This window comes from Podarcis filfolensis, assembly GCF_964270895.1.
Source record: "Podarcis filfolensis genome assembly, chromosome: 14".
NCBI classification, from domain to species: domain Eukaryota; kingdom Metazoa; phylum Chordata; class Lepidosauria; order Squamata; family Lacertidae; genus Podarcis; species Podarcis filfolensis.
In genome coordinates this window covers 33,727,954-33,743,186 of record NC_139616.1, presented here as the reverse complement: position 1 = coordinate 33,743,186, position 15,233 = coordinate 33,727,954, and the positions used below count along the sequence as shown (strand labels likewise).

Here is a 15,233-nt window from a genome sequence, read left to right as displayed (position 1 = left end):
TTAAATTCTATTTCCCCTCTCTCATTATTTATATGGGGTTATTGGGTTGTTCTTGTTTTTATTTTGATTATGTATTTTGTATTTTTATGTTGTGATTTTAGCCTGTGAACCGCCCTGAGACCTGTGGGTATAGGGCAGTATATAAATTTAAATAATAATAATAGCTTGCCTTCTTTGGGGCCATAAGGGGTAACCATCAGCCTTTCTTGTTTCAGGGTGGAAAGAAGCGCAGGAAAGATCGTGTCCAGGACCTGATAGATATGGGATATGGATACGATGAATCCGATTCTTTCATTGATAATTCTGAAGCAGTGAGTAGCAGTGGAGGGCTCTGGTTCCCAACAATAAAGCAGGTGATGAAGCTGTCTGCCCTAGCAGCAGTGGGTGCTCCAGGTAGGGTGAACATCCAGGCCACATCTGCACAGAGACCTGGTTTGGAGGCTGTGTTTCCGGGTTCCAGAGCTATGTTGTTTTTTCCAGCCTGCACAGAGGCCCATAGCAGGCATTTGAGCCATTCCTCAGTCATGTCCCTCTGCCACAAAGGCCAAAACTATTGCTTGTTACTGTCTAGAGCAGGCATAGGCAGATTTCAGGCTTGTTGAACCTTTTTTTTAAAAAAACTAGAATTCTGACATCCACCAAATAGAGCTAAGACTTTGGTTTGTAGCCAATGTTGGTCATACTCAGAGTAGACACATTAACATTAACGGACATGACTAAATTAGGTTTTTAAATTTCAATGGGTCTACTCTGCTTAGATGTCAGAATTAAGAAATAGACTTCTTTTGACCAGGAACTTGTTTTCAGTAGCAGAGCAGGTCATTCCTTACATCAGGAATGGCCAAACTTGGCCCTCCAGCTGTTTTGGGACTACAACTCCCATCATCTCTAGCTAACAGGACCAGTGGTCAGGGATGATAGGAATTGTAGTCCCAAAACAGCTGGAGAGCCAAGTTTGGCCATGCCTGCCTTACATGCACATATTCACATCTGGTTTTCCTTCAGACTTTCTTGATTTCAGTGACCTAATTGGGAGAGGGATTGGTAGAGCATAATCTTTGCATGCAGTATGTCCCAACTTCAGTCCCCCTTCCATCTCCAGGTAGGGCTGGTAGTGTTCTCTTGTCTGACAGTAAGAGCTGTCTCCCTGAAATGTGGGTGTGGACTCCTTCTGTGGAGGTTTTTAAGCAGAGTTTAGACATCCATCTGTCAGGGTTGCCTTAGCTGAGATTCCTGCATTGCAGGGGGTTGAACTAGATGACCTTTGGGGTATCTTCCAACTGATTCTGTGAAAGCCTGGAGAAGCGCTACCAGTCAGTGTAGATGATACTGACCTCGATGGGCCAGTGAAATGACTTGGTGTAAGGCAGCATCTTATCTTCCTGTGATTTCTAGGTCATCTTCAGGTTCATTCTCCTGCATGTGCCTTTTACTCTGTAGACTCTTTGGGTCTTAAATATTGCAATTGCTTGGGGAAGTAAATTAAACAATTCACATTATTAAACAGTTGCCATTTGGAACCCCTCCCCAACCTACTGCAAATTGCCCAATGATCGGTAGATCTTCCCGTCCTTGTTCTAGAGGACCCTAGGACCTGGGTGCATGCTTAGAGCTTTTTTCCCTTTTTTTTCTTCCTAGAAGACTGGATTTTAGCATACATTCCTGAAGGGGGGGGAGGGTTTGGGAGTGGGAGCTGTTGCACCCAAAACAAAACAGGGAAAAGCAGGGTACAAAGCTAGGCATCATAGTCAGGGCAGTTAATAAAGACGAGGGAAGAGAAGTAAAGCTGTTGCCAAAATGTATTTCTGTACAAAATGATGCAGCTGTAAGAATCTGGTGTTTTTGCATGTCCAAAGTGACTTCAAGGCCAATTCACTGGAAAAGTGAGCATGGTTTCATTGGGGTTCTTTCACACGTACACCCATCGGTTCTACAAGAATGCTGACTGATCTCTCCTCTTTGCTCCCAGTACGATGAGCTCGTTCCAGCATCTCTAACAACCAAGTATGGAGGCTTTTACATCAACTCTGGAACTCTACAGTTCCGGCAGGCTTCGGAGTCGGAGGATGACTTTATCAAAGAGAAAAAGAAGAAATCACCTAAGGTCTGGGAATAAGACGCTCTGGGTGCTTTCTTTTTTAAATAGAGCCTTCAATAAAGTGTGGTTTTTGTTGGCTGACAAAATGTGACTGCAGACGAAGGGGTCAGTGGGTGGATGTAATATTTTGTTACCTGAAAGAAGCTCAAAGGCTGAAATTACGTGTGTACTTACTTACCCCAAGCAAAGCAGAAAATATAAAAATAGTAGTTCAGCATAGAGGACATAAAGACCTTCAGTGCACTTTTGACAAGTCAGGAAGTAGATGGTTTATAATTTACTCTGCTTGCAGTTCATACTGTAAGCAGCACAGAGTGATCCCTTTAATGGAAGGTTATAGTGACTGAGGTCACCTCATAGCTAGTAGGCTTTCCCTCCCTTTAAAAAGAAATGAAAGTGCTACCTGTGGTTTATAGTTCATGGGTAGGAGGAAATCAATGGACTTACATTAGTCACGTCCATTAATTTGTTCAGAGTGTTTCTCTGGGTCCCATCTGCAATGTACATTTAAAGCAATATACCACTTTAAATAGTCATGGCTTCCCCCAAAGTATCATGGGAATTGTTGTTTGTTAAGGGTGCTGAGAGAGCTACAGTTCCCAGAGTGGTTTAACAATCAATCCCTCTTTTCAGAGAACTTCGGGAATTAAAGCTCTGGAATGGGAATAGTGTTCTCCAAATCGCTTTCAGCACCCTTAACAGTTCATAGGATGTCATGTGAGAAGCCATGGCTGTTTAAAGTCGTAGTGCTTTAAATGTATAGTGCAGATGGAGCCTTAGTTGGATCCAACTCACTAATTTCATTCTGTGGGTGACTTCATTGAATCTGGTAGCTGAAAGAGATGAGGAATCTTCTCTTGGTCTTTGCATGACTCCAAGCTGTTGTTCTAGTATTAGGGGCTGCCTGAGAAAGTGTTTTGCAGGCCTCTTTGGGCTTGGAGACGATCCTTAACAACCTTATATCTTCCTTGCCCTTAGAGATGCTTCATCTTTTCCTTTTACCATCATGGAGAGTTAATCACTTGTTAGCAAGCGTGTTCATGAATGACTACATGCCTGAGCGGCACCTTTCTCTCTTTTCATAAAGGTGCTGCTCAGGCATGTAAATCCTTCCGTGAACACTCTTGCTAACAAGTGATTAAATCACTTAGTGTCTTCTTAGTACTACGTAATGACAATTGTTAAAATTATTTAATCCCCAGAAACGAAAATTAAAAGAAGGAGGTGAGAAGATGAAGAAAAAGAAGAAAGATGATTCTTATGAGAAAGAAAAGAAATCTAAAAAATCTAAGTTTCCCAAAACTGGGTAAGTCAGCTATTTGTATCAAAGTGCTTTTTTTAATAGACGGGTATCATCTTTCTCCTAGATGGAACTTCTTTTGTGGATTTAAAAAAGGGAAACTCTAGAAAAACAATTTTAAGCCTTGGAGTGTGATATCTCAATTAGGCTCAAATCCTTCTTTTTGCCACCAATTTTCCAGATTTGTGTTAATCAAATCTCTGTCATAAACAAACCAGGAAGGTTGTGAGGGTGAGCAAGATAAGGATTATGAATTATTTTGCATGATGCAGAAATAAATGCTATAGATGATTTTAAAAATGAGTTGGCAAGAATTTATTTTGATACAGAGCTTGTTCAGATGATCCAGGAGCGAAAAGGGGTCAAATGGTCATAATTTCCTTTGTGATAGAACAGTAAAATGAATAATGATTCTAGAAGAAATGACTCTTAAGTTATTGACTTCCACAAATACGCGTACGTTCACGCAAATAACTTTATTTCACCTGTCCTCTAAAATAGCACAAAAAAATCTTCCTCTTACCAATTTGCAGTTAGGCCAGAATGTGTCACCTTATATAAGCTGCACTGCCTCAAGCATTGCTGAAGGTTGGAGAGTTTATATGATTTACTCACAGGCTGAAAGTCTGTCTGCATTTCCCTGCAAGTTCCATGGAACATAGTGTGACATCTGAAATAACACGTTTAGGATTCTACCATAACAATCAAATTAAAGTTCAGTGCTTGGGCACTGTTAGGTTGTAGGTGCTCAAACGGCTGGACACCTTACTTCCCTCCTATGTACCATGTTTCCTTTATAGTTTCACAGCCCTGAATGCAAGCAAGGAGAAGAAGAAGAAGAAATACTCTGGAGCCCCGAGTTACAAGGAAATGCTGAAGAAGTTTCAAAAGGAAAAGGAAGCTCAGAAGAAGCGAGATGACGAGCCAAAGCTTATTGTCCCTTCTCTGGCTGAAACTCCAACACCACGGGAAGTGGAAAGCCTGCCCGATCCGCTCCTCTCTTTCTTTGGCCACAGCAGTGACAATGAGCTCCTTCAAGCTGCCTCAGCCATGGACTCCCTGACAGATCTTGATCTAGAACAGCTGTTCAATGAATCCCCAGAAGAAAGCCCTTTCCATGACATGGAAGATGGGAGTGACCCCCTTGGGATGGGTCTGGAGCAGGACATCAAGCAGCCTCTCTCGCTCCCTGAAGGACTTCCAGGATCACTGGAGAAGCGCATTGAGGAACTGACACAGGTAACAGCAGATCATACCGGATGTGGCAAGTGATGTCTCTTGCAGGGTAGACAATAGGTACAGTTCTTCAGGCTAGGAAGCAGCCTTAGGCAGAGTCAAGAACGCTGGTCTGTCTAGCCCAGTCTTGTCTTCACTTCCCGGCAGTGGCTTTGCAGAGTTTTAGGCAGGGGTTTTTCTTTCCTTTACTTGGGGGTGCCAGGGATGGAAACTGACCTTTTGCATGCAAAGCGTGTGATCTCCCCTGTGGTTGCTGCTTGCTTCCATGTTTTGAAGAGGTTCTTTATGGAAAGTCAGTTTGAAATATGGTGCACCCAGGACAGCAGTCGAGGACAGAAGGCCATCAGATTCTTGCTGTGGTCTGATGTGAGGTGGCATTATTCAGAGAAGCTGGCATTCCTAGAGCCCAACCGAGCTGGGTGCTTAGGCAGTTGTGAGGTGTGTGGTCACATAGTGCCTTCTGAGTTACTTATTTCATAGGTTTGTGGAGTAAGGGGTTGTACTGCTACACCTGTGGACTCTGGAATACAGTTTGAGGTTTAGGTGGAGAGAATCTTTGTATTATGGTTACAATCTATAGCAGAGCTACCTCTGTTCTAGATTAACTATGCATGTCTGAAAAGGTTAATGCACCTGATTCCAGTAATGGGATGTGGAGTGATTTCCATAACTTTTTTTTCTTAGAAAAAATCCTTAAAATGCATATTTGCATTAAAAATACCTTAAGACCCAACTGTACCCAAAAATGCAATAATGAATGCATACATTGTCAATCTAATTGTGCAGTTTCAAAGTTATAATTAACTTTTTTCATATTGACTAAGAAGCATATAGTAAAAGAATCTCTCTCATGACTTACCCATTATATTGATTTGTGACTGGGAGGTTGTTCGGGGTGTGCATAAAATTAGAACCAAAAATATGCATATTCCAAGCAACTTAGCACATGGGAAATTTTTCTAGAAAAATTGCATCCTTTCCCATTTTTCCTCCAAGAATGCAAAGGGCTTTTTGAGAAAAGGCACTTTTTGAAATTATATTCCTCGTTGAACCACAACCTGTTGCCTGAAAGGATGTTTGAGTCTGGAGTATCACATTACAATAAAATCTAGATAATCAATTAAATGCAGATGTTAAAACACAAATGGCAAAAAGGCAACCCAAGCAGAATGATTCCATGCTACTTCTGAAGATGTCCAGACTTTGGGGAACCTTCCAGAGCAGATTGGGGCTCAGGGGGTAGAGGTTAGGAGAAGGGGGAAGCTCCATTGCATTTGCTGGCATGATGTTGAATCTCTCCCTCGGATTTTGGCCGTGTTGTGGAAATGAATCTTGGCTTCCAGAACTGCACGGGGAAAGTTACAATGGAGGAATCAATTCTGACTCATTTCAATGTTAATATTGCTGCAGCTTTCTACAGCTTTGGGCATTAACCTAGTTAGGAGGAAGTGAAGCACCTTTCCTATGAGGAAATGCTATGGGACTGTGACTTCTGTAGAATATACTGACTTCCTCCCCCCCCCCTTTCCCTTACACCCCCCCCCCGCCCCCGGGTTGACCCTTTTCCTGCATCTCTGGTTATTAACTATTCTGTGTTGATCTTTTTGTGAACTCCAGGCTGCCAGGGTGGCTGAAGGAGAAGGCAAACACAAGTTCTTCAACCAAGAAATGAATAGCATATTGTTGGAGTAAGTCACTTTCCCAAATGTACCATCCGAACCCTGTGAGCTCAGAGAATGAAAGTGAGAGAATGGTGTTTGCATAAGGCAGATGTAGGCAGAAGGTACTAGTAGTTCCAGTAGATTAAAAAAGGTTACTGTCTTCCAGCCATCAGCAATAGCAGCAACAATACAACTTCTTTGCTGCTGAAATCTGGCTGCCAAAATGAAAAACCCTTGGGGCATAACCAGGAATGGTCATGGCAAGGGCCAGGGGTGTTTTGCCTCATCTAGGGCACATCTAATGGGGGCCCGTTTGTGCCAATTCAAGGTGCTGGGTCTTAAGCTTCCAAAGCTCTGCTTGACCTCAAATACTTGAGAGAACTATATCTACCATAGGTTTCGCTCCACATGTTTGGTCCTAATAGTCCAAGAGACTGCTATATAAAAATGAGTGGCAACAGCCAAGGAAATCTGCCCATAGTCCATGGAAACTCTTGTTCAGATTAGCTTTTGACTTCTACATAATATGTCTTTTAGACTTTGCCATTACTGTTTGCCACTGATTTCCCCCCTTGTTATTCTTGTTTCATTTGTTTTAAACCTTTAACTTTCTTTATTTAGATTTTAAATTGAAGCTTTTTTAAAGGGCCTTTGCAGTATTTTATTTTACAATGTTTTGCTTGGGCTCCCTTACTCTGCTGTCAAAGGGAGGCATTTGGATCAGAGCTAAATAGTTTTGCCTTTTCTGCCCTCAGTATAGAGCTGCAAACTCGGGAGTTGAACAGCCAGGTCCGCTCAGGGGTGTATGCTCACCTGGCCTCCTTCCTGCCTTGCAACAAAGACACCCTGCTCAAACGTGCCCGCCGGCTTTACGCCTATGAACAGGTGAGTGGTCACGTAAATGCAGTGCTACTAGTCAGTGTAAGCTAATTCCCTCCTGAGGCCCACATGCCAGTGGCGGATGGGTTCAGAGGCAAAAGTGGGTAGACCAATAAATGTTTTAACTTTGTACCCTAAGGCAGTTTTGTCTTACACATCAGTTGTCAAGCCAAACAAGCAAGAAGCATAATCAGAGTTCAAGGACATCCCTGTCAGGGAAAAACAAGGAGGGTGTGTGGCCTAGGGAGAGTCCCAAGAGACAGATGGGTTGTATTTGGCACCCAGGCCCTGGTGTAAGTGATAGTGGTGTCAACCATAGAAAGATGAAAGAATAGAGCCAAACAAAACATGCTATAAATTTCACAAAATCAAAGAGCTACAGGTTAAAACAGGAGATGACCCAGGCCAGCCAAATGCCCATCAGAAGAGAAGGGTCTTGCCACTCCACTGGAAATGTGATGAAGTAGCTTTCCAATCTTCTTTAGAATGTAGGTTCTATAATTTTGAAGCCATGTCTGAAAATATTTGACTCCTAGCTCTTGCTGTCTGCACAAGTTCTAAATATTATTATTATACATTTCATTTCTATACCGCTTTATATTTTAAAGGAAAAAAATCTCCAAGCGGTTTACATTAAAATGTCAAATAAAAGAATCAAGAAGAAAACAGTGTAGAAGAAAGTCAAATATAAAGTATAACAATCAAAGCAACGTAATTAACAAGAAGTTAAATATGAAAGGTGGATGGTAAGCAAACTACATCTGAAGTCTAGACCTCATTTAGTGGTTAGGCTTAGATGAGTAACTACGGTAAGTGGTGTGCAAAAGGAGTGCTTTCCTCTCAAAAACAATCTCACTGCCTGTATGGGCACAACTTAGCATGAATGCTGGGTCAGAGTCCTTAACTCTTTGTTGTTCTGCAGGGAGGGCGGATGAAGGACCCTCTTCAGAAACTCAAGGAAGCCATTGGCAGGGCAATGCCAGAGCAGATGGCCAAATACCAGGAAGAGTGCCAAGCGCACACCCAGGCCAAGTTTGCGAAGTGCGTTTTCAACTTGTTTTTTGTTTTAGTCCTTGGATTCCACTCTGTGTACACCCAAAGCTTATACTAGTGGGGCGGGGGAATATTTTAGAAGTGGATCCAATTGCCATTCCGCACTTCAGTGTCCCTCTTCTCTTCTCCTCTCAGGATGTTAGAAGAGGAAAAGGACAAGGACCAGAGAGAACGGGTTTGTTCAGATGACGAGGAAGATGACGATAAAGGAGGAAAGCGGATCATGGGACCTCGGAAGAAGTTTCAGTGGATTGATGAAATCAGGTTGGCAAAGTCAGAGGGGACAAGACTGGGTTTTACAGCCTTGTTCCCTGGCTTCAGGGTAAATACACCTGTATCTGCTTTTCTGGGCATTATAGCTTTATTTGTTGCCGAGTTGGTTCAATGGTATGGGGGCTGCAGTTTTCACCTAGATCTTGGTGTGTTTTGAATTTAAGACCCAGGGTGGGGTGTCTGGTATGAAGATGTCACCTGGCTTCAGCATTTTGGCCTTGGCGTTCATCTTGAATTTGAAGGCCAAGATTGCTGCTAGATTTAGGAAAGATCTGTTGTCTGGTTCATAGTGGTATATACATTATAGTCCAAATACAAGGGCTGAACTTATTAAGTCTGTGCTTAAAATAACCTTCCCAAACTGAATCAATCGAGGGCAGTCTGCACGTGGTGTTGGGGGACAGGGGGCAAAGAGTATGGTCTGGGTAACCTAGGTAAACTTCCTCCTCTAGGGATTTGCTCTGTCAGGCGGTGAAAATCAAGCTGGACGGGTATGACCGTGAAAAGAACAAGGCTCAGTCAATGGAGGATTATGTGAAGACTTTCCTGGATGCAGAAGTCAAGCCACTTTGGCCAAAGGGCTGGATGCAGTCCAGGTGAGAGGGAACAAGGCTGACTAATCACTATGTTCTATAATTTAGACATAGCAGAGGCATCCCCAACATCCGAAAGGTACTCTAGACCCCATCTCTGACCCTGTTGTCAATGCTGGCTCTGTCCCACAACATCCTGAGGGGCACAGGTTCCTCATTCCTGCTTTCAGTGTAGAGAAGGCAAGCCCACAATAATGGTCACTTTGAATGTCAGGAAATGGCAGTTCAGCCATTTTATTGATACCTGTAGTTAGGGCTGTGCAATAAATTGCCATACCCTTGAATACCGGTATTGAAATAATGTTGTGATAAGTGTTTCAACAAGGCAATATACCCATGAACAAAAGGTTGAAATTTGACAGCTTCTGAGGAGGTAGCCCAGCCGAACAGATACTTTACATATACTTTGCAGGCTTTGTTTGCTCTCTCCCTCTTCCCTCCTATAAGCCCTCACACAAACTAGGAAACTCTTTCAGCTTCACTGGTATGTTTCTTGCTACTTTCCTCAGTGAGAAGGTAGTCATATCTCTTCTTGCTTTGTTGTCCCTCCCCTCTCTGAGAAATAAGGATAGAAGCCCTTAGCTGCAGCCAGTTTTAATCCCTAGCAAGCACACAAACCAACTCTTTCAGCAGAACTTCCTGCTCTCAAAACTCTGAGCTCAGCTAATTATGCAGAGCCACCTAACAATCCAGGAGCAACTCCCCTAGCTAGGCTATCAAAGATCCAGGGGAAAAGTAAACAGGGAATGTAAACAAAGAACTGGAGAGCACTTCTTCCTTTCTTCCCTCCCACTCACCCACCCTCACTGGTGGAAAAAGGGGGAGGAAGTGTGTTTATTTCCCCCCTAAATAGCTTTCCTCAATATTAAAAAGGAAGGTTTATTTATTATTTATTTAAAGGAGACCATGTCTTTGCTTGCTTGCTTGCCCTCCCTCCCTCCCTTTGATACAAAGGGAGAGATTGATGGGGTGAGGGCTTTTGCAGGGGGTGGGAGGCTTCTCTGTCAGGGGGAAATGGAGAGGAGAAGATTTAACTGGTTGCCTTCTGCTGAAATGGGAGGTTGGCTATTGTGTGAGAGTGGTGCGGAGGGTGTTTGTCGGTAAACAGTGCAAGCAAATGTGTGTCTACTCACAAGCAAGCCCTACTAAATTCAATGGGGCTTACTCCCAGGAAAGTAGAAGTTTAGCTGAACTCAGTAGGGCTTATGCATGCATAGATTCCGCTTAGACGTCTGAGTGGGGAAGCAGATGCAACTTTACTAGTAAATCACTTGAACTATTTTTAATTTAGTTGAAAATATAGTATACGGAAGTCATTTTTATTAAATCTACTACTTCCTTACATTGTAAAGCCCTCAACCGCCATGGGGAGGCGCAGCAAGGCCCCCCACCACTGTGGGGAGGTGCGGCAAAGCTCTCTGCCACCCCAGGGAAGCGCAGCACACCATCCTCCGTGATGGGGCCCTCCACCGCTGTGGGGATTCCTGGTCAGGCCCTCTGCCTGCAGATAGGTGCAGTGAGGACCTCCTCCATCGTGGGTATTCCCAGTGAAGCCCTTGTCTTCCATGGGGAGGTGCAGCGGGGCCCTTCTCCCCCGTGGGGCAGCCCTCAGCCACCACGGGTATATATCATGATACATTGAGATATCATTATGTCTATTTTGTGATCTATTGTGATATTGAAAACCAGATATCACCCAGCCCTACCTGTAGTGTGAGTGTCAGTGGCATGACTGCGAGTAGAGCTTTTCATGCCACAGTGGGCCAGGCAGCTGCATATGATGAAAGGAGACCTGCAAAAGAGGTTGCTCCAGATGTTTAACAGTCAAAGCAATTTTAGAAGTCTAAAGGGGTCTTCAGAAGGACAATATGCAGGGTTGCAACATGATTGCTGATGGCTCACTTGCTGCTCAAGTTGGTCGTCGTCATCTTTGATTTACATACATGGTTTCTAACCCACAGCAAGCGCTGTCTGCATGTTTTTGTGTAACTTTTCTTTACAACAGTGGGGTCTAGAAACTTCCTTTTAAAAACAGAAAGATTCTGTTCTCGGGATTCTGCTAGAGGCACTAGGATCTTAAGCTTGAAGGGCTCATTTCTGCTGCTTGGAGATTGATCCCCAATAGATCTGGCTCACCTTCCTCTCTCCTTTTTTCAGGACCCTCTTTAAAGAAAGCAGGCGAGTGCATGGTCACCTTACATCAATTCCGTGAGTATCTGTCCATGCTTGCAGTACAGGAAATCTGCCCTGTGCTCCTGCTGTTTAGTCCTTGGTCACGTTTTGTCACTCAGATGGAAACTGTGCACGTGGATATCCTCCAGCATGGACAAACATGAACTTCTGCAGGGCCTTCTGCCTTTTTGCTGTTTTTTATTTGTGGATCAGACATGAGAAATGGTGGAATAGCACTGCCAGCACATCTTCAGTGGAATAGCAATGCTGGCAAAATCAGATAAAGTTTGCAGGAACAATCTGGGATCAGTATGTGCTATACTGCACAGCAGCAGGCATCCTTGGCGAATGTACATGTGAAGCTGCCTTGTGCAGAGTCAGGTCACTGACCCACATGGCCTAGTACTGTCCGCTCTGACTGGCAGCAGCTTTCCCACTGATTCCATGCCCCCCCCCCCAGCTATGTGAGATGCTTTTAACTGGAGATCCCACAACTTAAAGGTGGGACCTGGCACATGCCAACCAGGTCCTCTGCCACAGAACAACAGCTCATCTTTATATGTGTCTGCACCCCAAACACACACAGCACTCCCCAAGGTTGTTCACCATTTGAGCACATGTATCAGTTGTAACTGGTTCCCAGGGATTGTCGTAGGCACTAGAAGGCTTAAGGTTCTCTAGCTAGCCTCCCCTGGCAGGTTACATCATGCTGACCTGGAAGTAAGATAATCTCTTCTCTTACTTGTGTTTCCCTACAGAACAAAGAAGAAAGTCATGGCGCCTCCAAAGGTGAAAGGAAAGGTGAGCAGTTACACCTGGGCTCCTATTAGCACTCATCCCTGATTGCGTCTTTTTGGGACATATGAGAATATGGGGAAGATACAGTTGCTTCTTGTGTACATTGAAACAGCTCTCCAGGACCCACTCCTATGAGTTGTGCCCTGAGTTTACATGGTGCTTTTCTAGATTTGATTGTCAAAGCAATGTAAGCCCAGCTAGTTCCCTGCTATGATGGCCTTGGAGTCTAATATTAGACTTTAAGCATGTGTGTTTGGCAGGGGTAGAGGCAGACAACTAAGAAAAGTGAGGCCAAGGTCCAAGTGAACAAGATGAGTGTAAGCCAATGTAGTTAAAGGATGCTTAGGTACTGGCTTTGAGGGTTTTGAGCCAAAAACTTCATGGAAAAGAGGTGTAGCAAATTGGTATCCTTTCTGGATTAATTGCCTTCAAGTAGGCTTTGTCCTGATAGAAGAACTGAAGTAGTCTCTACAGCATTCAGCACTACAGCTGGAGGAAGTATCATGTTCTAGGAAAATGCATGTCTAGCAGCATCCAAAGCTCTCTCCAGATGTTCATATTCCTGCATTGCTTTTAATTTTGCTGTTGAAATTGCACAACTCGGGAATGTATGGTATAAAGAACTCTGCCACTTTTAACTTAATAGCAACCCCATTTTAATATTCTCTTCCTGGTACCAATTGTGCCTTTGCACAGCATGTACACAGCTGCTTCTGTAATCCATTTTATCTAGAGCCTTTGGCCAAGTAATACTCCTTCAATTTAAAATGACTAAGAAAAAAATAGCTGGGCAAATAGCATTAAGCCTACAACCTGTCTAATCTCCCTTTCTGTCTTCCAGGAGTCGTCCTGTAAGCCAGATAAGAAGTTGCCCCTTCCTGTGCCCTTGATCCACTCAAGCAGCGGAGTTACGCTTTCTCCAGAGTCGCAGGGAGTTGCAGTTGGCCTCAGCCCTCAGACCAGGGAACTCTTGGCCATGAGTTCAACCCCAACTCCCAGCAGCACAGCTGCTCCTCCCACTTTCAGCATGGACGACTCTCTGGATGAAGACTTGATCCACAATGCTGCCTCATCTTTGGAAGCTGTCTCCAAGGAACTGGCTGTTCTTAACAGCCGGACGGGGGGAAGCCCTGACTTCACCCTCCCCGCCACCCCAAAGGTGCCTTTGGAGAAACCCCCCGTTCAGACCACATTGGAAGAGAAGAGGAGCTTCTCCAAGCCAAGCCCCTCACCTGCCCCATCTCCAGCCGGCAGCTCTCTGCAGTCACCGCTCAACTTCCTGGCCGAACAGGCCTTGGCACTGGGCCAGTCTCCTCCGGACAAAAAGACTGAGAGCTCCAGCTACAGAGAACTCTCCTGCCAGGCAGCCCCTACAAAGACTCCGGATGCCCACCAGTCTAAGCCGAAGCATCACAGCCTGCCACGCACCGTTCATGGGCCCCAGACCTCGACCCCAGTCCAAACGCCCCAAGTGAAGGTGTTCCCCCTGGGCTCCCAGCAGCAGAAAAACTTTTCCACATCCCCTCCCTTTGTCAAGCTGCAGGGTCCCAAGATCATCTCCCCTTTGCCCCAGCGGCCTCCTCTCCATCAGCAGGTCAAGACCCCCACCAAATCGCCCGGTTTCCATTCTTCTTCCTCCTCCTCCTCCTCCTCTTCGACCATCTCCCCAGGGTCTGGCAGCGCCCACAAGACCCCCAATTCCTCTTCTCTGACCCTGAGCTACACAGGGAAGCACCCCAGCACCCCTGGTTCCTTGGGGCAGTCGTTCAAGTCGCCTTTTGTGGCCTTGTCGCGTCACATGGCAGCTTCTTCCAGCGGCTCCACATCCAGCATATCCACAAACCAAATCTCCTCCTCCTCCTCCACGGGGAACCTGCTCCCAGGCACATCGCTACCTTCTCCTGGGCAGGCTCCCAGTCGCTTGTCTCCAAGTTCCATGGTGAAGAAGGCCCTGGTCTCCCAGAAGCTGACCTTGGTTGCTCCACCGGGGGGTCCGAACGTCAGTTCAAGCGGAGGGACTCAAGGAGTGGCCAAGTTGCTGACCTCTTCTTTGAAGCCCGCTGTAGTTAGCAGCACTGCAACCTCAACACCTGTGCCGGTAAGTGGTCCCTCCCAGAGGCCTGATGTCAGCTGACTAAGTTCCTTTTTCTTTTGCCCTGTGAACTTCCCTGTCTACCTTGATTTGGCTGCTGCTGCTACTCTTTAACTCGCTGTTACCAACTCATGCCAGCAAGGGCCAGTGTGGCGCAGTGGTGCAATGTGGTGCAACCTGGGAGATAAGGATTCAAATCCCCACTTGGCTACCAAGATCACTGGGTGACTTTGGGCCAGTCACTTACCTGTCAGTCTCAGCCTGACCTACCTCATTGATTGGTGGCTAGGATAAAATAAAGGCAGAAGAACCATGTGTGCTGTCTTCAGCTCCTTGGGAGGAAAGGTGAGATGTAAATATAGCCAATAAATAAATGTCCTCTTTCATTCAGGAGACGTGTTGCAAGGCTGTCCACCCCCTCAAAATCTGGAAAGTGATTGCTAGAGCTTTGTGCCTGGCACAGTTCTGAGGGACCTGCACCAGGTGGCATTGGGTGGGAGAAAACAGCTTCTCTTAGCTATCGGCAGTAATTTCTGGAGGCAAGGGAACTTTCTTTCCTAGAAAGATTGAAACCCATCAATTGAATTCTGAGGTTGTGCATGAGCCTCTGTGTCACATGCTTCCATGACGGATGACAGTGGACTGTTTCTCTGCTCTTCTGATGGTTGCTTTCTTTCTCCTTCCCAGAAAGGAGCCAGCGGAGCAGTCCTGCTTACCAGTTCATCTTCCTTGAACGTCCTGTCTCCTGCTTACAAGCCCGGCAACCCGAAGCTGCCAGCACCAGCCCTGAGTTCCACCCCGCTAGGAATTATCTCTCCAATCCATTCCTTCCCTCTTCATGTGATTTCCTTCAGCTCTGAATCATCCCCCAAGTCAGGGGTGTCGAAGGACGCCATTGTCACAGGACCAGCCCCGGGGACTTTCCATCATGGCCTTGGCCACAGTAAGTGTTTGAGAGGGAAATAGGGGCCTGCACTCCAGGGAAACAGCCATTGTGAGCCCTGGAGGGCTTAATTTGGCCCTCAGGCCAGAGTTTCCACACCCATGTGTTTAATGGCCTGGGCCTACCAGGGTATGG

The 15,233-nt window shown here is 45.4% G+C and overlaps 1 protein-coding gene across 3 annotated transcripts in view; it reads left to right on the top strand.

The window, feature by feature from the left end:
* The window catches only part of UBN1 (ubinuclein 1), a 29,513-nt gene that overhangs the window by 6,758 nt on the left and 7,522 nt on the right, over positions 1 to 15,233 (top strand). For all 3 annotated transcript variants that reach the window (XM_083584936.1, XM_083584934.1, XM_083584935.1), the window contains exons 4-16: positions 216 to 311; positions 1,970 to 2,104; positions 3,301 to 3,404; positions 4,199 to 4,637; positions 6,252 to 6,322; positions 7,051 to 7,180; positions 8,097 to 8,215; positions 8,363 to 8,491; positions 8,953 to 9,096; positions 11,251 to 11,301; positions 12,024 to 12,066; positions 12,905 to 14,161; positions 14,843 to 15,098. In XM_083584936.1, the coding sequence (XP_083441062.1) occupies positions 216 to 311; positions 1,970 to 2,104; positions 3,301 to 3,404; positions 4,199 to 4,637; positions 6,252 to 6,322; positions 7,051 to 7,180; positions 8,097 to 8,215; positions 8,363 to 8,491; positions 8,953 to 9,096; positions 11,251 to 11,301; positions 12,024 to 12,066; positions 12,905 to 14,161; positions 14,843 to 15,098 (2,974 nt within the window). The remainder of the gene's footprint in view (positions 1 to 215; positions 312 to 1,969; positions 2,105 to 3,300; positions 3,405 to 4,198; positions 4,638 to 6,251; positions 6,323 to 7,050; positions 7,181 to 8,096; positions 8,216 to 8,362; positions 8,492 to 8,952; positions 9,097 to 11,250; positions 11,302 to 12,023; positions 12,067 to 12,904; positions 14,162 to 14,842; positions 15,099 to 15,233) is intronic.